Source organism: Bemisia tabaci, chromosome 7 (assembly GCF_918797505.1).
Source record: "Bemisia tabaci chromosome 7, PGI_BMITA_v3".
Classification (NCBI taxonomy): Eukaryota; Metazoa; Arthropoda; class Insecta; order Hemiptera; family Aleyrodidae; genus Bemisia; species Bemisia tabaci.
The window spans coordinates 8,912,892-8,936,169 of record NC_092799.1 but is presented as its reverse complement, the minus strand read 5'-3'; the positions used below and the strand labels follow the sequence as shown (position 1 = coordinate 8,936,169).

General features: G+C 41.4%; 1 protein-coding gene across 5 annotated transcripts in view; it reads left to right on the top strand.

Annotated features, from left to right (window-relative positions):
* The window catches only part of LOC109032713 (uncharacterized), a 393,313-nt gene that overhangs the window by 139,482 nt on the left and 230,553 nt on the right, over positions 1-23,278 (top strand). For all 5 annotated transcript variants that reach the window (XR_011900192.1, XM_072302208.1, XM_072302210.1 and 2 more), the window contains 2 exons: positions 2,310-2,473; positions 15,065-15,185. Coding sequence is in view for 4 of the 5 variants with exons in the window: in XM_072302208.1 (XP_072158309.1) it covers positions 2,310-2,473; positions 15,065-15,185 (285 nt within the window). In the remaining variant the exon portion in view is untranslated. The remainder of the gene's footprint in view (positions 1-2,309; positions 2,474-15,064; positions 15,186-23,278) is intronic.

Here is a 23,278-nt window from a genome sequence, read left to right as displayed (position 1 = left end):
AGGGAAGTTTTCAAGAAAATAAAAGTTTCTCATCGGGTGAAAGCGGCAACATGGGAATGTTCATAGGGGGTTCTCGCCGAGGACGAGCGTATTTATGACGGTAGTCGGAGACGACACCCAGACGCGTTTTCCAGTCTCCGCGCTTGCACAATGGGGACCGGAGTCGGCTGAGTCCCTCCAATTTCACGGAAGCCGGAGATGATGTATCACTGTTTTATTCAAATTTCCCTGATTTTTCTCGCCGGGTCATTCATCTCGGCACCCGCGGCGCTGCACATACGATTCCAGTCTCGTCCGCCATTTGTTCGCGCCCGATTCTCCTCCTTGGGGGTGAAATAATGAGCACAAGAGAAGGAGAAACACGGAGTGAATTGAATGTTGATTCAGCGTGTATACCGTAAAAAAATGCGTGACAAGTATCAAATGTTGATTTTACATTTAAAAAAATGCTAACACAACATTGAAGTCGTTCATTTAACCGTGAACGTAGTTTACCTAGCATTTTTTCATCGTAAAATCAGCATCCATACTCGTCGCGCATTTTTAACATAATGAATGATAAAGCAACATTCAATTTTTTGCGTGAAGAATGAAAATAATGTTAGTTATTTCATACATTTATTCTTTGTGAAAGTGAATTGAACGTTAATTCAGCATGTATACCGTCAAAAAAATGTGCGACAAGTATCAAATGGACGTATTTCTGCCAAACGGAACTATGTGCATTATAACGTAAGCCCTGTCATGCATATATTCTTATGGGTCTCAGGGCTCATGTCTTAATGCACATAGTTCCGTTTGACAGAAATACATCCAAATGTTGATTTTACTTTTAAAAAAAATGCTAACACAACATTGAAGTCGTTCATTTAACCGTGAACGTAGTTTAGCTAGCATTTTGTCATTGTAAAATCAGCATCCATACTTGTCGCGCATTTTTAACATAATGAATGATAAAGCAACATTCAATTTTTTGCGTGAAGAATGAAAATAATTTTGTAATTTTATACATTTACTCTTTGGTGCTTTAACAAAATTGGTATATTAACACCTGGAGCAGAGATCAAAAAAGAGAAGTGCAAAAAATTGAAAGAAAGGAAAAAGAAAAAGGGAAAAAGAGCGGTAGGTAGTCGAAAAACCTAAAAAGTCCTAGTATCCGTATTCAATAAAATTTAGGATGATTTTCAAACTTCATTTGAGGAAAAAGTGACTTGACTCAAGCAGAAATACGCTCAAATCTACCGCCGAGAAGATTTCCTTATGAATGAATAAAGAAAATAAGGCTTGTTTAAAGAAGAAAATATGCTTACATAAAAAGAAAAGTCACGCTATTTTATTCTTGATTCAAAATAAAATCATCTTGACGGCATACTCAAGAATGCTTCTACTTAAATCCAGTCACTTTTTTCTCCAATGCAATTTAAAAATATGCTGAACGATATTTAATGCGGATGCTTGGAATTAGTGAGTCTTTGGACTACCGCTCTCTTTTTGTGCCGTAGTATCTTGATTGATTTTCCAAGGAAAGCTCAGTGCTCTTAAAGGATACCTGCGTCATTCTTAATATGTTGGAGCGCCTTCAACTTCGTATGATACTGTGCAACACCTCTGTTGTGAAATAGTTGCTTGAGGCGCCGTGGCACGCTGTGGCGCGGCGGACGGCCGGCCCGGCCAGCGCCTACAAACCTAAGGGGATACTTCAAGCATTGCGCTATGCGTGAAGTATCCACTTAGGTTTGTAGGCGTCAGTGTGCTTTTCGCTTTGGCAGCACGCCGCTCGGCTCTGTGCTAGGCTCTTATATTTATACTGGCGAACCCATGATTTCGAAATGTTTGCACACTCGGCATGGTTTATTCTCATTTAAATTGATGGAAAAAAGTAAGTATTAAAGGAACATTTAATGCGTGTTTTATAAATATTGAGGTGGTTCCGTTTCACATTTAATGATTTCTAAAACACTTTCATTTTTGCTTGTATATATTGTGCGTTTACTGTGATGCAGCTTGGTGTACGCGCAAAACGCTGAAAATTGGACTGTAAAAGACGGATGTACAAATGGGTTAAAACCGGGACCTCCTACTAATAGACCTAGCGACACAACCAGTAAACCATAGAAGGCCGACAAATAAGGGACTACAAATCCCGGCGCATCCTGCAAAATCCTTATATACGCAGGGAAACTAATATAGTTTAAGTTGTTTCTACACTAAGCCAGAAATAGGAGTTCTAATTGCAAGATGTTGTCTAATTGATCATGAGAATGAATTTTCGGCGGTTTTAACTTTACTCTTCTTCTTCTTTGTTTCAGAAATGTGCAACTCGACATCGAGCAGGGCTGCCGCTTTTTTGAACGCTGTCAAGGACCCTAAAACTAGGGTCATAGTTGGCTCCCTGGATTCCCCACTTTGTGGTCTCGCGCGGTCTTTCACGGAACTACACAACGTCTCTTTTGTCACTTGGAGCTGTCCTGAGGTAGGTTTTCTCAATTTCATTTTCATTCACCATTTTCTCAAAACAGTGGACATGCGGGTCAAACCTAGAACCCCTTTACAGAAAAAGCTGTAAAAATGTTTTCTTTTTGAATATTTTGTTTATGTACACCAAAGGATCTTTTTTTGACAGTCTTCGATTACGAATCAGAATCAGAATCAAGACATGCAGTCAAAATTAAGTATAAAGTTCAAGTTTCTTCATCCCATCTTAAGAGAGTGATCTCCCCCTCAAAAAGGTATTACGTCATTCACCTCAGCAATACAACCCATGGTTCTTTCCATCCAAGCATGATAAATTATGTGGATATCGATGGTGTAAGTCGGCAATCACATAACTCGTTTGCGGTGTCTGAAAATCTCTGCCTTTATGTTATTTTTTGAAAGGAGAACAATAATTGACATCATTCCTTGAAGTTTTTGCAGAATTTTCTTCGCGCAGAGAAGAAAAATCACGGCAGTTTTTAAGAATTGCCGTTGAGTAGTTTTCCGTTTAAAAAATAAAGTATAACAGGAAGTCTGCAGACGTCGCAAAACAAGTTATATGATTGCCAACTTAAACCGTCGACATGCTTTGAAAAACCGATGGAAATTGTGGAATTACTGATCTATAAAGCTGAAAGTGAAGCAATCATGAGATTCACCACTTCTAAATAACTTTTGTCTCAGCGTTTCTCGATTAGTGACATTTCCATTGAGATTAAACGTACACGTAAGGTTTATGACATTAACGGGCTGATTATTGCAATCGATAGACAAAGCTATAGACAAAGAAGACAATGGGAAAATGGAGCGATCCTATCGGTGGAATTGAGTAGTTGTAATGGATAAAGGAGACAAGTCGTCAACCCACGAGAGACCCTATAGTTAGTCAACCAACCACAGGATAGCTCCTTTTCCACTCATACTTTCCTCCTTTTTCGCATATTGTCCCCGCGTGAGTGGCGCGGGAATTTTGAATTACCCTGTATCGCGTGTGTCTTGTTCACTCGTTCCAACCTCAAAACGATTTAAGAAGCGACTTTCATACGACATTTTTTACGGACGGTTCATTTGGACGGGAGGAGGTGAGAGATGAAAGCGGCGAGGAAGAAGATAGAGGAACGCTGTGCAAAGGCATATGAACAATCGAGAGTTGCCAAATTTTCTTCGGTAAAATGTTTATTTTTGAGGGAAGATATGAATATTTTTCTTTGAATTTTCCAGGAGCCTCAGGTGAAGTTGCGAACAAAATTATCTAGAAAATGGTAAAATGATAGAAAAAATAATCGAGCTACCAGCCAAAAATAAATTAAACAAATAATATTTCAAACTTCATGGAGATGAGAAATAATAAAAAAACTTACAGGAAAGAAAACGAACGTTTTGTAAGTACGTTTTGTACTTGTATATTTTTTTTTTAAATTTTTTTTTGTAATATGTTTCCACTTGTTGCACTGAATAAGACCGCAGTTTGTTGGCGGTCGAAACTTTTGTTTTGCTTCCTGTAAGTTTTATATTATTTCTCATCTCTATGTAGTTTGAAATATTATTTGTTCAATTTATTTTTGGCATGTAGCTCGATTATTGTTTCAATTAATTTACCATGTTCTATGAAGCTAAGCCAGCCAAATTGGGCATTAAAATGTATTATCTAGAAAATCGGAAGAAAAATATTCCTAAGTTTACCAAGAGCTTCGTGTAGAGTACCTTTATAGACAGAGTATGGCCATTCGTATCTCTCAACTACAGGAAAACTGTGCCGCTTTTTGATTGGTCAACGAGTTTTTAGGCTTCATGATGCTCTTACGGCCGTAAATAAACGAACAGGATGGCGGCCCGCCGTAACATCGAAAAGAAGCTAAAATTTGACAAAATTTCAATTATACGGCAGTAACAATTTAAACCAGCATATCTACGAATAACACATGAAAAACACAGGAAAACACTGTTAAATCGCCTTTCGCCTTTATCACAGGAGGACGTGAGATGTGCATGACCTCAAACTTGCTTCCTGATAGCAGCCATCTTGTTTGCTTATTTATGGCCGTAAGAACATCGTGTCAGCCTATTTTCACGCGACCAATGAGACACCGGCACAGAAATGACCATACTCTGTCTATAAAGGTACTCTAGCTTCGTGTTGTATCGAAGAAAATTTGGCAACGTCTGAAGGTTCATACGGCGTTTTTCCTGAGCACGGCAGGGAAGAAGTGCATGCCTCGTAAGCGTCGCGAAATCCACGACAAAGAGGGCAATCTAGGAATCGGGATGAAAGGGGACTCTAATTCCAGTGACAGCGCGGCAGCTGGAGTGTCTGGAGGCGCTGATTTGAGTGGCAATCTGCGTCTAGTGCCGCCGCATCCGCGGTTAGCCTCTCATTTCATGCACGGAGCCACGGAGCGGACGAGGCCGTGCGGACAGCTTCAGATCCCGCGCCCGCCGCGCTTCCCTTCCACTCAACCCTGACACACGGAAGCAGCTGCGTTAAGTGGAAATCCCTAATGCATGCCACCCCCCCCCAACCCCCAACCCCCAACCCCCACGCTCCACTTCCCGGACCCTGGACATCACCCACTTGACCGCACTGTGGCGCGCAACGCTCGGCTTGAACTGCCGTGGTAAGCAAGAGAGCAGTTTGTCTCAGATTTTCAAAATCGAGTTTCCTTCAAAATTCGTCTTATCTCCGTCAGATGAAATTACGGAAATAGCAAAAACAGCAATACTCATCCTAACTATATAAAAACGAAACGTATGAGAACGCCCTAAGTGTACAGAAAATGACTTAATTTCAGACAGGACAGCAGTAAGTAGCATTCTTCCTCCAGAGAGCCAATGAAGAAAATTTTTGCCGTTTTCTAACTTGAAAATGTGTTTGTTGTGCGTCCAAAACGCAACCATGAGAGCATGCATAAGATAGAACTTACGGCTGTGTTGCCTAACAATAGTCTAACATGAAAATGAATAATACACGTTTTATGTAATTGAAATAAAGTCGGCCGATTTTTAATCGTCCAAAATATTTCTAGGAGTCTTTCGGATGATTAGTGTCAATTTGACAAAGAACGGAGGCTTCTTTCAATACAATTTTCCGGTCGGAAGCTTCTGAGCCCGTTTTCTCAAAACTTCCTTTTCGCACTTACAGCTCTCTTCGCTATCACGGCATGCAGTGAGGCCGCGTGCGTTTTCTACCTTTAAACAACTCCTTTTCGCATGGAGTCCCCAGGGATAATATCACTACTCCAAAACCAAAAGGGACCTTGCAAATCAACTCATGGACATTATTGGAAAATTGTTTCGATTGCCCATCCAAACATTTTTCTTTTCGAGCAGGAATTAAAAAAAGTGCAATCAGAAATTTATACAGACCTCCGCCTCCGCTCAGTTCAAAATCCAGTGAGGCAGGACCCTAAACCTCCCCTTGCCTCTGCTCCTGCTACATGCGGGCTGAATGCTAGACAAAGTGATAGAGAAAAGAAGAGAGAGGAAACAAGCAGGAAGCTCCAACGCATTGGCGTCGGAGAGCGGCTCTGGGGGCAGTAGTTGTAGTCAAGAATGAGGGCCTAGACACATTTTGTCATTGATGTACAATCCGACAACTGTCGATTCAATCAACGAAAACGATTCAAACTGTCGAATCGCCCCAATGGCCACGATAGTTGTTAGACGTTTACGGTTTCCCTGGTAACCTTTGTTTGCTATCAGCTGATATCAAGTAATATGACTAGGAAGCTCCAACCCAGTGGTTAAAGCTTCCTTAACCGCGAAAACTTTAAAATTCAAATTTTCAAATTTTGAACGTAAAGTACATTTTTTCCATCACGAGATAAAAGCACAAACAAGTTTTGAATTGTTGACTGTATCACCATGATTCCAAAAATACAATACACAACATAGCATTGACTAACAATAAAACAGTATGCAATAAAATAAAGTCATGACAAGGAACATAGCCGAAAATGGCGCCGATTCCCATCAACCAACGCGCGGTCTCTACAATGTAACATGCTGCATTGATACTCCCCAGCTGGGACCGTCCGGAATAGCAGCTCTAGTGCAAGCACCAGAGCCGCTAAAATGTAGGGAGTTATTTCTTGAAAAGAGTGGTTGTTATAGAGTAATGGTAAAACTGATAGACTAACTATTAGGTCTTTGCTTGGGTTGCCGTTAGCCTATTACTTACTTACTTTGTCCATTTCAACCACCCGCTCCCACCAATAGGATCATCTAATTTTCCCGTTGTCTTCTCTGTCAATCGCTTTTTCTATCAATTTCAATAATCAGCCAGCTGATTTTTCATCCAAGGCCGTAAAAACACGAGTTATCGTCAGTCCGTCAAAAATAAAACTCTAAACCACACATTCCCACAGCAAGGCGCCACTTGTTCCATCCGCATTTTGTTTCAATCCACGTTGCGACCAAGCTCGGCGCGAATCTTCCCACCACGTCGCGTCGTAGCTTCGTCGCCAGACAGTGCTAAAAATAAGCGATCTCCCTCATTTAAACCAATGGAGATGTTGCATGTGTGAGGAATTTGCGATTTGACTACTGGTTCTTATGTACATGTTTGCGAGAAACACGATGGTGCCATTAGTTTTCTCTGAAATCAACTCCCAAGCTCAAAAAAAGCTCTCGAGTTGAGGCCAAAATGGAGAGGATATCCCGCCCTACGTCCACCTCTACATCAAAACAAACTCACCATGCAAAGATAGGGAGCAAACACATTGGCAGTGATGCCGTATTTTCAGCTTTAGAGTCCCCAAATAAAGTGGCAGCCCTGTAAATGTATTTGCTTCCTATCTTTGCATGGAGAGTTTGTTTTAATGTAGAGGTGGACTTTCAGGGTAGGGTGGGATATCCCCTCCATTTTGGCCTCACTTTGAGAGCTTTTTTTGAGCTTGGGAGATAATTTCAGGGAAAACCAGTGGCCACATCGTGTTTCTCGTGAACTTTTACAAAAGAATCCACAGTCAAATCGCAAATTCCTCACACACGCAACATCTCCATTTAAAACGGACATTTTATCGCTGAACGTGACAACCTTTCGTCGTCGTCGTCGGCGGCGGCTGCGGCGAGCGGTCCTAAATTAAGATTTAAATAGTGGCGCGGTTTTTGTCAGCTCTCGCCGTGGACGCGGAGGGCCGGGGGGGGGGGGGGGGGGGGGGGGCAGAATGAGACGCGACTCAAAGATGAAGAGCTCACTCTCACGTTGCGTCGGGAGCCACGTCGCGCGTCGCCGGGCTAATCGAATTTTTACTGCTCCTCAACGAGGAGAAGAACCCAGCTGTTAATTCCCGATTCTCACTCAACCGAGATTCCAACGCCGTCACGTCACCTGCCACAGAAACGCGTATCTATACGGGGTTCGTGTAGGGGAGTTGCGCGGTTTTTGCTGAGAATGACGGTAGCTGGCCTCCCTCGCACCAGTCGTCGTCCCTCCGAGGTGAAGGTGTATCTGGATTTCCATCTGAGCCCTACTCTTCGTATATCTAAATGCTTTTCTGGGCTCGTGTGGAAAATAGAGGTACGCTCTTGTTTCAGAGGAGGGACTATGAGTTGCGTCGCGAGGGACGTGAGGATCCAGTCTCACGGAAAGAAGTCAACCCGAATTAGAGTTCCCTTTCGGGGGGAGTTGAGACAGATTTTTGGTCCCTGTGTCACAAATCGTCGCAATGATACTCCAGCTAGCACGGTTTTCAGTAACATTTGGATGTATTTCTATCAAACGGAACTATGTGCATTCAGACATGAGCCCTGAGACCCATGAGAAAATGTGCATAACAGGGCTTTCGTCATGATGCACATAGTTTCGTTTGGCAGAAATACGTCCATTTGGTTCACGCTTCTACCTATTCTGCCGTGCTAAGGAAGAACTCCGTAAGAGCCTTCAGACGTTACTCGATTTCCTTTGATGAAATATGATTTCTCAGGGAAATCTGTGCGTATTTTTCCTCCTATTTTTTAGCGAATTTTACTCGCAATCAGATGTTACTCATCTGAAAATTTCAAGAGAAAATATGCATAACTCTCCGTAAGAATGAACATCCGATTGGAGGAAAGTTGGCAACTCCCGAATTTTCACTTGACGTTTTTCGTGGCACGGCAGTATTCTGTTCTTTCCGGAGATTATATGGACGTATTTTATGTCAAACGGAACTATGTGCATTATGACGAGAGCCCTGATGTACATATATTCTAATGGGTCTCAGGGCTCATGTCTTAAAACACATAGTTCCGTTCGGCAGAAATACGTCCGTCTATTTTAGAGATCCTGCACCAACAATCTGAGGAATGTAATCGGGTGAGACAGAAATTAAATTAGCTGCTTTTTGCCTAATGATGATTGATGAGAAGCTTGTTGGGAGAAACATGTGCCAAATGATAAGCGGTCCATAAGACGGCGAACGCTTACGGACTGCAGGCCGATACGACGGCGCGGCGCTTGAATGCGACTATTCGTGCTTGAGAGATGTCCAGATTGCACAGAGGAATTATCGAAGGCGCTCTAATTAACGGAAAGCGTGTGATGCCAGAGGCAGTTTATTTGAATTGCAAAAAGGAGCCACGAAAATTCCAATGTCGCTAAGATTATGCAACTTTTTTCACCTTGCAAACATAAACTGATCTCCTAAATAAGTTGTATCATCACTCTCAATAAACTTTTAACTTAAGCCAGAAATTACCTTTGTAAATTTTATTTTTTGCATGATTTCAGTGATTTTTTTTAGCAAAGAATATAAGTTGCACAATCCTAGCAACATTGGAATGCTCTTGGTGCCTTTTTGCAAAATGCAATACATTTCAGAGATCCCTTAGCCTTACCAGCAATCTAACAACAATGTAATTGGGTTGAGGCGATAGTTTGGTTCAGTGGTCAACACTAATTCACTTTCAAGAATGATTGATGAGAAACTTGCTGTGAGAAAAATGTCCCAAATGATGAGCCGTTCAAAAGACCATACGAAAGTTTTCTGGCTGCAGACAGTGCAGGTCCGAAACGACGGCGCTTGAATGCGACTAATCTTTCTTGAGTGATGTCCAGATTGCATAGAGGAATTATTGAAGGCGCCGTCACTGACGGCAGTCGTTTGATACCTGCAGAAACAGCATATTGATGGTGTAAGTCGACAATCACACAACTTGTTTTGCGACGTCGCAGACTTCCTGTTATACTTTATTTTTTAAACGGAAAACTACTCAACGGCAATTCTTTAAAACTGCCATGATTTTTCTTCTCTGTGCGAAAAAAAATTCTGCAAGAAGTTCAAGGAATGGCGTCAATTTGATCTCCTTTAAAAAAATAATATAAAGGCGGAGATTCTTCAGACACCGCAAACGAGATATGTGATTGCCGACTTACGCCGTCGATATTTTAGAGATCCCTTACCAGCATTCGAACAAAAATGTAAAACAAAAGTTAAGGTCGGCGGTCAGCGCTACTTTTCATCGAATGACGGATGTTGAGCAACTTGTTGAAAGTAAATTCCGCCAAACGAAGAGCAGTTCAAGATAGCCTAAAGGACTGCGAACGTTAACGCGCTGCGGTTACGATGCGACGGCGCTTGGATGCGACTATTCGCGCTCGAGGGATGTCCAGGTTGCATAGAGGAGTAGTTGAAGGCGCTCTACTCGACGGCAAGCGTGTGACGCCAGAGACAACATACCTAAGAGACTCCGTACCAACGAAACAATGAACCGGGTCGAGACAAAGGTTAAGTTTGAAGGCAATGCTATCCCTCACTTAATGCCGATTGATGAGCAAATTGTTGAGTGAAAAATTCGCCAATAGATGATAATTGAATATTGGGTTTGAGCTTTTTTCTAGGCGATTTTTTGTAAAGGACTACTCACGGAATCCGAAGAAAGTTGATGCCGGCTAATTTCGAGAATGTGTTTTATGGTGTTCCTTACAATCCTCAGAGAAGACGTTCTTTTAAAATTGAAGTTTTTGTGTGCTCATCTTAAGGAAATTGTGATATGTTTTTTGGCAATTTTACACGCATTATCAAGCGGGAAAATGTAGTTGTTCGAGGATCGATCATCTATTTCCACATCTCGTGCCGGCCGACTTCGTATCTTCGATTCAGCGACGATGCCGATTCTCTGCATGATAATACGTGTTTAATCCCCAAAAAGTGCACTTTTCAGACCCCGTTTAGTTGAGATTTGCACGTAGAAAGTTCGATTTCAAAAACTTATCATAAAAAAATCTCAAAATTTAGTTGACATAGAATTTTTTTATATTCCGCGCGCTGCCCTCGGGTTATGATTGCGAAACCAATTTCTCAACTCTTGGGTCATTATTCATCATTAAGCAAATCGGAGCGTTACCTTCCGAAAGTAACCTCCGCTCACTGTAGGGCAGATCGTCTCTAAAACATATTCTTTCCGGTGCAGAGTCCATAAATATTTATCTCCCAAAACGGCCGCATCGGGTTTTTTTTCTCTCTCTTTTCAGCTAACAAACGGTGAGACGTCACGGCTGTCAGTGCCAGAGGACCAAAGACAACTCCGAAACGGTTGATTAAAGCCGGGGTGTCACAACCTCACAAGCCAACAAGCGGTTCATCCGCGCCGCGAGAGAAGTTCGAAAGAATCTCGTCACGAATTTTTCCCTCCCTCTCCTCCCGGCCCGTTTTTCCGGGGGGTGATTAAATGCCGCGGCATTGTTGCCAAATAGTGCACTTCCTCCTATTCAAACCCATTTAATATTTGCATTTAATTGCACAATCTGGCAGCTTTGGCCGTGAGAGGCCGCCCGATCCGGGAAGACCCAGAAGACGGTCATTTTTCATTTGAATAATTGAATCGACCGATGAATGTATCCCGGAGCGGGGGGCTTAGTTTTTCATTCGGTCTCCCACACTCCCGGGCTAAGAGAAAACGCCGTATGAACTTTCGCGTGTTGCCAAATTTCCCCCTATAGCAAATTTATTTTGGAGGGAAATTCGATTGTATTTAACAGAAGGGAACCAACTCTATTCTAGTGTGTTGACCCTTAGTCAACAACACTGGAAAAAAAACACATTGGATCTAGAGTCCAGACTCTTGAAAACATTGACAAGAAAAAATACTCTTGATTCAATCAGATTTTTGCTTAAATCAAAAGGAAATCCGCTCAAATTAAGAGGCTTGGTTCTTGATTTAAGCAAAAATCCGATTGAGTCAAGAGTATTTTTTCTTGTCGATGTTTTTAAGAGTCTGGTCTCTAGATCTAATGTGTTTTTTTCCCAGTGAACTTACGTAATCATACTAAAAAATGAACGATGAATTATTATTTATAGATTATGTATAGCTGAATAAAACATTTTATTAAAGCTCCAGAAACAGCAAGTGATATTTCCTGTGTTTCACAAAAAAAACTGAACTTATGTTGCCAAGGAAATGCAACACAACGCTCTCAAAATCGTGCGATTAACTTTCTCTTTTTGTTTAAATTTGCTTGATGGGAGCACAGTAATAATATTCACAGAATTGTTTACCTGTAATATTGACTATTTGCTGTCGAAAAACTGAAATTATATGCTATTCTAGCCCATTTATAAATAACATGAAAATGATTGGCTTTCATCCGTCTTGATTTTCCTTTTTACTTTCAATGCTGAAGAAAAGTGTTTAAAATTTTGATGTGAATTCTGATAAATTTATTCTTCGATTTTATTCGAATCTGTTTTTCGATTCATTTGTCAATTAATTTGATCGAGCCCTGAAGCCTGTATCACACGATCAAAGTAGAGCTCTTAAAGCGGCACTAATTCTTTAATTTCTAAGCCATTTCTGCACTAAGTCCCTCGAAAATTTCAGGACCCGATCTATGATGTGTCTCGTACACATCGGTTACCTCAAGAAATTGATACAAATTTTTAAGAGCAGCCCGAGACAAAACAAGGGGGAAAAACGGGAAACAAGGCTGAAACTCAGAATTAATAAAAATCGAGACGTTTCGATTCAAAACTGAGCCAGATCCTGGCCACCACCATGTAGGGCTCAGGTTTTCATCGTTTTTTAAAGTTTTTATTGTATTTTCGACTGAAAATGACTCAGTTTTGAGTCGAAACGTCTCGGTTTTTATTGTCTTTTTTAGCCTTGTTTTCCGTTTTTCCCCCTTTTTTCTCCACTGTTACTCGAAGAAACCTTCGTTTTCCTCAATCGATTACTTCCGCCGTCGGGCTGACGATTTTGAGAGACTAAAGTCAAGAATGCCATCGATAAGCCTATTATTTGGACGTATTTCTGTCAAACGGAACTATGTGCATTTAGACATGAGCCCTGAGACCCATAAGCATTTGTGCATAAGAGGGCTCACGTCATAATACACATAGTTCCGTTTGATAGAAATACGTCCATTTGAGGACTCTACTTTTATCGTGTGACACGGGCATAATCCCGCAATAACGCCATCGTAGCATTGGGCTCGATCAAATCGGGGAAGGAAAAACATTCACGTTTTCCCTAGCGAATTCGTGTTTTATCGATAGAAATTTGGCAACGTGGGTAGGCTCATACGGCGTTTTTCCTGAGGACGGGAGCACGAGTTCCCCGCTGGAGGGGGGGGGGGGGGAAGGAGCGCGGCCCGAACTTTTAATCACTTTATCCTACTTGTGTGATTGTTTCGGGAATCTTTTCAACGCCCCGTCATTGGCCAAACGAGCCCGCATTATCAAGTCCCGTCCCCGCCGTCGCCCGCTGACATGTACGCGCCGACGCCTGTTTTGAATGCCGCACAGTGGGTGCTTTTCACCTCGAATCGGATGTACAGGGTGAGCAGTATAGAGTCCCTTTACACTGAGAGTTAAAACAATGTGAAGCCATTTCTGATTGGTTACCGTATTTTAGGCCTCCACAGTGTCACAAACGGGAATAAAGATTACATTTTCACCAATTGCAAAGATTATAATCTGGAATGGACCGAGGAACTACGGGTTGAGAACAAACGGAATGAGAGAAGGAACAGAGAAAGGAATTTGAGAATGGGCCAATCAAAGATTGCGAAAAACGTTCAAATTGTGTAATCTTTATTCCCGTTTGTGACTCCATGAGAGGGTGTTGTCTTGACTCTCAGTGTAAAGGGACTCTAGGTGCAGTGAAAGCAGAGAATAAAGTATTTTGGATTAGTTCATGCAACAAAGGGTTAAGCATAGAAGTATTGTGTGCAAAGTAATTGCTTCTATAGCGCACTAGGGTCTTCTGCGACACTCAAATGCCGCTGGAATCGATCAAGGTAGGGATAAAAGTGAAAAGCGTCATAGTATAAAGACTGGAACTGTGGATATGAGCGGTTTTTCCCCTAGGTGATTCAATTAGAGGGTGACATCGACATGGAAATATTCTCACTTTGTGAGGATATCGAAGGGCTCTCGCACACAGCGCCTGCAGAGAGCGGCGACGCAACACGCATCGCGACGGTGGGCCGCGATTATCTTTGCGAAGAATGTCAAGGGTTAATCGGGAGGTGAAATGGGTCAGCCGACCGCCGCGCAGCTGCACCCTGTTGAGTAATGACCGGAAATCTCATCCCTTGCGATAACCCAGTAACTATCCCCTTTTCAAATTCTGGCTCCCATTTGAATCTCCGTCAGAGTCAAAGAGAAAGGAAAAGCCGTAATTTGAATCATGCGGCGCGTGGCCTTCCCCCCTTCCCCTCTTCTTTTACTCAAGACGTCTCTGATTGGCTGACAGTTCCCGCCAAATTCTGCGGTTAGCTCATGCTCAAGACGCCTGTCCAAAAAAGGGCCCTTTTTAGAGAAACTCGCTGATTTTTTTCAAATGTGGTTTAAACCAAACCTTGTAATGTAAAGTTTACTTTTTTACCAGTGAAGAATACTGATATTTTGAAGCTCCTTAGTTTGAATTTGATCGATCCATTTTAATTTTTAAGGCACGGTACTTCCGTGCTAAGGAAGAACCCTGTATGAGCCTTCAAATGATGCCACATTTTCTTCAATAAAATTGGAATTTATCGGAAAAATTCTAAATATTTTTCCTTCAATTTTTCAGAAAATTTTGATCTCCTTTTCATCTAAAACATCTGACTACTTCAAGGTAAGTATTTTATCGGAGAAAATTTGGCAACGTCTGATGGTCTTTACGCCGTTCTTCCTAGCTTGGTAGCGTGGGTATGATGATAAAAAATGAAACGTACACGGAGAAAAAAACTTCGTGCGTGGGACCCGAAGTTGAGGTCATATGGATCTCTGAAGTTTTCGGATCACGTATCTAAAAACTTGAGGTCCAGCTACCGAAGTAAGGGTCAGATATCTGAAGTACTTCGATATATACCGAAGGGTTCGGGTCACATACATCTGAAGTACTCCGGTACATACCAAATTGCCTCGATGTCTGACCCAAACTTCGGCAGCTCGACTTCAAGTTTTCGGTTGCGTGATCAGGCAACTTCAAAGATCCATATGACCTTAACTTCGGGTCCCATGCACGAAGTTTTTTTCTCCGTGTACTACCCATCATTCTTTCTGTAGACTATTTTTCTGTTGTGAAAAATTCGAGAAAAATATATTTTTTAGGGAAAAAATTAGAGAAAAGCAAAGTAACATTTTTCTATCATCATTTTAAGTGAAATGTTTGATTTTTGTTTCAGATGTCGAGCGATTCGCCGAATCTCGTTAGCATCCTCCCGCCAAAGCGGGTTATCATGAGTGCTATCGTGAACGCCATAAGTACAATCCGATGGAAATCCGTCAGTATCATAACCAATTCAGGTAAGCCCACGAGGACCACACATAAATCTGTCTATTTTGAAACACAACAAGTTCATTCCTAATGATCCTCAAGGCCCACCAGACTGCTTATATTCTGGGGCTCATCAGATGATGAACTTGTGAGGTTTTCACGAACTGATTCACATCTTTTCCACACTCCGTCGTTCCCCTCGCGAAAGAACAAACCCACATTTCAACGCTGCCAAATTTCCCTCGCAAATTGTATTTTTACTAGGAGGTATTCGAGCATTGGCAACTGAGAATTTCACCGATTCTCCTTTTGATCTCCTTCAGAAACTCAAAAGTTTTGGCCAAAAATGGACTTTAGACAAGGTACGAGTTTAAGCACTCTGATATATGAATTACATTTTGCAATAAGGAACCACTGTCTTTGGCTCTCGCATAAAAGAACATATCTGCACAGGGAAACCAATGGCATGTATGCTGTTTCTAAAATGGGCCAAAAATAGTGGTTCCTTATTGCTAAATGTAGTACATATGTCTTCTAACCAGAATTTCATGTAGAACACGATTCTTGCATCAAAAATTACCGAAATCAACTCCTATGTAAGGTATTGACGTTTTAATTTTACATTGGTTACAGGAAATTTGAATTACCCGATCACGTAAGAAACTTTATACTTTACGTGAGTCATATCGCGTCTTACGACGGTTTCGGCAGGCTTCTCAATCGAGCACTGTCCTTTTCCCAACCTTTATCGTTCAAAGTGTTAACAATTTGCTATAGCTGAGCCAAAGCGTCATGATCGAGGCTAATATATTTTCGTATTCTAGAGACTGCCACGGTAACGTTTAATGTGCGATTTTACTCGCGCAGACCATTGAGTTTTCATGAGCGAGAGGTTTGAATTCACGCGTCAAGAAACATTAAATACGGGAGGAGTTAATTTCAGAAATTTTCGTCGCGCGAATTGTGTTCTACGTGAAATTTTGGTCAAGGAACAAGTATCAGAATGCTTAATTTTGTACCTCGTCCAGTGGTCCATTGCGCAGGTACAGTCTTGTAAAAAAATAAAATTGCTTCAGTCAATTTTGCAACCTGGGAGTGAAGTTACGTCCCTTAGCGCGGGGAACGACGACTTTTGATCCCTCTCATAAAATTCAAAACGGAAGGGATGTCAACAGTGTCCCCTCCGGTCGACCCTGGTAAAAATTGGCGATAGGAGCTGCGTTTCAAAATACCATAGGAGTTCTTATAGCCGACTGAAAAGGGCAATAGAAAATCATATAGCTGGCTGTAGAAAGTGGAAAAAATCATACGGCCGGGCTACACGAAGCGATAAAAATTTATACAGCCGGGCTATAGTTCATATCGCCGGGCTTTAAACTTTATCGCCTGGCTGTTGCTTTTTCGCCATCGGCTATAAAAGGCTATAAGAAATTGTGTAGAAATTTGTGTGCTTTGTAAATCATTAAGTTCGATACGGAACTACCTCAATATTTACAAAACACGCATTATATTTTCCTTTAAAACATATTTTTTTTCATCAATTAAAATGAGAATAGTCCATACAGAGTGAGCAAACATTTCAAAATCATGAGTTGAAAAACGCTGACTCCGCGAGATGAAATATTAGAGCCTAACACAAAGCAGAGCGGCGCCAATGCGCGTTCAGCGCTGGCTGCCCGCCCGCCGCGGCGCGGCGTACCGCGGCGCTTAAAGCAACTATTTCACACCGGAGGTATAGCACAGTATCATACGAAATTGAAGACGCTCCAACATATTAGGAATGGCAGGCATCCTCCAAAAGTACGGAGCTTTCCTCGCAAATTAAATCAAGATACTGCGGCCCAAAAAGAGAGCGGTAGTCTAAAAACTCACTAAGTCCTAGCATCCGTAATTAGTAACGTTTAGCATATACTTTATCGCCAGGCTGTTGCTTAGTCGCCATCGGCTATAAAAGGCTATAAGAAATTGTGTTGCCTTCTATAGAAGCTATTGGAAATCTTACAGCCGGCTGTAGGTCTATGGTATTTTGGAACACATATTCTACTGCCAATTTTTACCAGAGGATCACCGGAAGGGATTTCATCAACGGTGAAGGTAAATCATTGCCCATCCTTATTTTCCCATTTGAAGCTATGGTGAAGAATCGATTGATGAGATGCATTCTGATGATCAATCTCTCTCTACAAGTTTAAATAGCAGATCAATCGATTCATCGCAAAGAACACCCGACCATCGATCGAGATTCGTCAATTCTCCACGTGTGATTGCCGCGTGGATTCCAGGAACTTTCCTTTTCAAGCACTATATGAATTTCAAAACATATCGTAAGAGCGACGCGCTCTGTTGACTGGGATCGGGTGAGTTGATGCAGCTTCACGCTCGTCCTACTTCTCTTCAGAACTCGATTAGATTGCCTCGCATGGAGATAAACTTCGCGATGGAATACAATGGTGTAGTGTTAACGATCTAAAAGTGTATGAAATGTTTTTGTGTGGTAGGTGACATGGAAAAACATATCGACGGTGTAAGTCGGCAATCTTATAACTCGTTTGCGGTGTCTGAAAATCTCCGCCTCTTTGTTATTTTTTTAAAGGAGAACAAATTGACATCATTCCTTGAAGTTTTTGCAGAATTATCTTCGCACAGAGAAGACAAATCACGGCAGTTTTAGGGAATTGTCGTTGAGTAGTTTACCGTTTAAAAAATAAAGTATGACTGGAAGTCTGCGACGTCGCAAACTGAGTTATGTGATTGCCGACTTACACCGTCGATATTTTGGGAGAACCATTGAATTTTGGTCAAGGGGCTATGATTTATTATGGACAACTGGACAAGGTGCGAATTTAAGCATTATGGTGTGTGTTTTCTCATTAAGGTTTTATCGTTAAACACGATTTGTGTAACGAAAATTACTTACAGTGACTCTTTATTAAGAAATTATCGTTTCTTAACGCATAATTCAAAATTCCTGTTAATGTAGAAACTGCAATTTACTTGAGTTGAATTGCACACTGAATGTTAAGGTGGCATTTATAAAACGGTAATATTTTGTTTCGCAGTTAATCTCAGTATTTCTTGTTGCTGAAGTCCTGTTCCCCGTGAAATTTTAAAGCTGAAATATGGAAATTAAATAAGAATGCCTAAATGAGAACAACTTGATAAACAACAACTTGAGTAAATGGACGGAAATAAACAGAAAGGAACCAAGCCACATTGCCACACAAGATCGAGCCGAGAAAAAGAGGTTCAAAGTTTGGCTCCTGCATAAGACTCAATGTAAAAGATAAACTTCAAGTTCAATTTCTGCAAAATTTGCTCCAACAAAAACTTGGAATTTTTGGCGATAGATAGTAGAGCAGTGGTTGTGTTCAAAACCACTCATAACTCAATTTTTGCCAAAATGTGGGTTGGTTCCTTTCTGCTTAACTCAGTCCAAATAACAACTACACTTGTCGAAAGACTGCAAAAAGGGGACTTTTAACAAACCGGAGCTGGGCGAGATGATCAAGTTTATTTTTAACCGTCAAGTAATGAAAAAGTAAACAATAAAAAGGAAAAACAAGGAAAATATAAGCTATTAATTGCTGTTATCGCAAAATTAAGACCGTAAGAAAGAGACCTCGCAAAAATTTCCAGCTCAGGGTAAAATCAAATCAAGATATTTTACCCTTCGCTTCCCACTCACACAGATCTTTAAATTCCCCTTATTTTGCCGCTTTTCTCAGATTAAATTGTTAGTAATTTCATTCATGCGTATCAGTTTATCAAATTTAAAACGATGAATGGGAGAGAGCCCGAGATGTTCCTGTTGGAAACCCTGCCGTCCAGTCCCGAGCTCAAAAGAAAAACCCGGGATGAGTGAGAGGGAGGGACGAGGGGGGTTCCTTGAATCTACCAATAGGTGAAGGCGCCGTGGGCAAACTGTTGATGCGGCCCCGATTTCCCTATTTCCGGTTGCCTTCTCCCCATTTCCTCTGTCAGCTCGGCGCGATTACCCCGAACAAAAGGCGCTCACCGTTCAAAATACGGTCTCGGTCCCGGTTGTCATATCGCACGACCCACGACGGATTGCGAGTTATAGCCAGGGACCAAGCATAATAAAACGTAGTTTTATGACCCAAAAGGGCCACGAAACCTTATTTTTTTTCACAAACCGATTGCGATAGACGCACGAGTCGTAAGGCAGTAAGTTTGAATTTTAAAGCCAACGTGCTTTAAAAATCTAGAAAACTGGAAATCTCAATACAGAGGGAAAAAGCACATATGAGCACAATTTTCCCTCAAAGAGATACGTTGTTTGGTGGAACACTAGTAATTTGTCAACTCGTCCTGGATTGAGATTTCCAGTTTTCTGGATTTTTAACGCACATTGGATCTAGAGTCCAGACTGTTGAAATCATTGACAAGAAAAAATACTCTTGATTCAATCGGATTGTTGCTTGCATCAAAACGAAATCTGCTTAAATTAAGAGGCTTGGTTCTTGATTTAAGCTAGATTCTGATTGAATCATGAGTACTTTTTCTTGTCGATGTTTTTAAGAGTCTGGACTCTAGATCCGATGTGTTTCTTTTTCCAGTGAACTGGACGGGTTATTTGAGTATGAGCGTAACCGGAAAATTGTCAGAAAGTGAGTTTTGGAGATACTATTTTTTGAAAAAGGACGCATTTTACTATACCGGGTGATTGGAGCAAAATGCTCATTCAACGTCTATTTTTAACATTTGAAGGTCTACACTTCAATAAAATAGGGCGACTCAAGATCCAATGTGTTTTGTTTTCCAGTGCATGTCAGAAAACTGAAAATCTTAATACAGAGGGAAAAAGCACATATGAGCACAATTTTCCCTCAGAGAGATACACTGTTTGGTGCAACATCAGTAATTTCTCAACTCGTTCAGTATTGAGATTTCCAGTTATCTGGATTTTTAACTCAGGCTAAAACGTTCAAACTTACTGTCTTATGTTCTATATTTAAAATCCTGAAAGTACCAGGTGAGTACATTACGTGATGATTTATTGCGTATTTTTGGAGCCAAAATCCCGAAGAGGCCCGCTTTTAAAAACTCCAAATACTCGAAGGAATTTCAAACGCTGCTAGGTAATAAAACTAGTCAACGTAATTCATCTCCTTCCTTGATTTCGACGAAGTTTTGTTCTTTGTATGTAACGCAGGCGCGAAGCAACGGCGCTTGGATGCGACTATTCGTGCTCGAGGGTTGTCAGGGTTGCATAAAGCGAGATTGAAGGCGCTTTACCTGATGTTAAGCACGAGACGCAGCACAACCTATGGTTTGCCTTCGGAGGCAGAATGTCATTTGGACCACATTTTGCAATAGAGAACCACATTTCCGGCTCAGTTTTGAAACTGCATATAAGCCATTGGTTACTCTATGCAGAAATGTGCCTCTATGGAAGGGCCAGAGATAGAGGTTCCTTATTGCAAAATGAAATCCGATTAGTTGCTTCATAGTCACATATCGATGAACGAAGTGCGAAACCACGTATCAATGTTTGCGGCGTTGCAAACTTCCTGTCACACTTTCTTTTTTCCGAGGAATACTACTCAACGTAATTTTTGTTAAAAATGTCTTCATTCTTCTCTTCCGTTACCAGATTATGCTGTGAAAGTTTCAATGTATACAGTTGGCTTGTGACTCATTGAAAAGATTAAATAGAAGCAGACACTTTGCGGTGGAGATACTTGGTTTCGCATTTTAGCAATCGATGTTGTAAGCAATCATATTATGGATTTCTTCAAGCAGTGGTGGCCGACATCGGTTGGTCCAGTGGTTAGCGCAACTGATCAGAGACCTAGATGTCCCGGGTTCGAATCCCGGCCTCGGTGGCAAGATTTGATGGTCTCAGATCTTGTCACCGTGGAGTGGCATGGATGTTTCTCTTCGTTTCTTCCTTCGTTTCTTCCTTTGTACTTCTGTTTCTACTGTTGTTGTAATCTTCCCATCATTTAGCGGTGGCTATTTGTCTACACGACTAAGGCCAATGAACTATACCTAGAGTGCGCAAGCTCTCAAAAAAAAAAAAAAAAAAAAAAAAAAAAAAAAAAGCAGTGGTGTGGCACGCTGTGCGGTTTATCGATTGATCTGCCATTTAAGCCCATGGAAGAAGATCGATAAACAGGGTGTTCGCAAAGAACACCTTAACAATCGATTCTTTACCATAGCTTCAAATGGGGAAATATCGATAATCGATCGTTCACGCCTCGCCACTAAATCCACGTTACTCTTCTCTGATTCCTTTAGTTCGTCGAAAGTCACCCAAGTATGTAAAATCTCCCGATCTCCACCTCATCAATCGTAACTCTGGAATGTGACAAAACCACATATCGACGGTGAAACTACCAAACCACGTATCTCGGTTTGCGACGTCGCAGACTTCCTGTCATACTTTATTTTTTCAATGAAAAACTACTTAACATCCAGTCTTGACAATTTCTGTGATTTTTCCTCTTTGTGAGGAGAAAATTCCGTGAAAATTTGAAGGAATGATATTGATTTGGTCTACTTCCGAAAAATAAAATGTGAGCGTAGATTTTTAAACACCGCAAACGAGATACATGGTTTGGTAGTTTCACCGTCGATATCCGTTTGCGACGTTATGGACTTCCTGTCATATTTTATTATTATATTATATTTTTTTATGGAGAGACGTGGTCTCACGCTTCAGCCATCGATATTATTTTTTGTTAATCTGTGAGCATGAGCCGTCGAAAAACGATTCAATGACCAGCTCAACTGACCCACGAATAGCTTATCAATGTCCAATGGGACAGTTGCGCTGGTCACAGCATCTTGTTTTGATGCGTGGTTCTTGTGGATTAGCTAAAAAGAATGAGATATGTCCAAACAGCAACTTTCTACGTTCAATTAACCGAGATATCGTCCTCCGAAAAGTCGGGTTTTGACGTCATCCACCGCGGTAGTGACACCCTTAGTTTCTTCCACCTTGCTTTCATCCGATTTTCACGTCGAATACTAAGTGCAAATGTGCGTCACGTCCGATGAAAGTAAGGTGGAAGAAACCAAGGGTGTCACAACCGGTGGATGACGTCCAAAACTCGAATTTTCAAAGGGCGATATCTCGGTTAATATTGAACGTAGACAGCACTGGAGTTCAGACTCTTGAAAACATTGACAAGAAAAAATACGCTTGATTCAATCGGATTTTTGCTTGAATCAAAACGAAATCCGCTTAAATTAAGAGGATTAGTTCTTGATTTAAGCTAGATTCTGATTGAATCAAGACTCGTTTTTCTTGTCGATGTTTTTAAGAGTCTGGACTCTAGATCCAATGTGTTTTTTTTCAGTGAGTTGTTGTTTAGACGAATCTTATTATTTTAGCTAATCTACAAGAATCGATCATCAAAACACCACTCTATGACCAGTGCAACTGACCCATTTGTCTGCTTTCAACTTTCAATAATCGGTCTCGCAGTGGTCAATCTGTGTGAGGCCAGAGAACGAGTAATGGAAATGTTGCATGTGTGAGGAGTTAGTAATTTGACTGTTGATTCCTATGTAAAAGTTTGCGAGAAACACAATGGTGCCTCTGGTTTTCTCTGAAATCAACTCCCAAACTCAAAAAAAGCTCTCAAAGTGAGGCAAAAACGGAGGGGATATCCCACTCTACCCTAAGAGTCCACCTCTACATCAAAACAATCTCTCCATGCAAAGATAGGGAGCAAATACATTGACAGGGCTGCCACTTCATTTGGGGACTCCAAAACTGAAAACACGGCAACGAGCTTGGGAGATGATGTCAAAGAAAACCAGTGGCACCATCGTGTTTCTCGCGAACTTTTACAGAATAATGAATGGTCAAATCGCGAATCCCTCACACACGCAACATCTCCATTAAACTGAGATCTGACATCCGCGGAAGACCCCACGTCATTTTTGAGCTGATGGAGCGAGTCGTCGGAGCAGGTTCCTCGGACCGATATTCAAAACGTATCTCGTGATAGAGGATCGCGGGACGTTTAATGCGTGATAAATCTTGGGGAAGAGCTCGGAGGGAGCCAAGACGTGGGATGTACCCGCGCGGAATTTCTATCGCTCCGAGAGAATGGAGATCAAATCGGATCATTCACTGGCGAGAGAACGT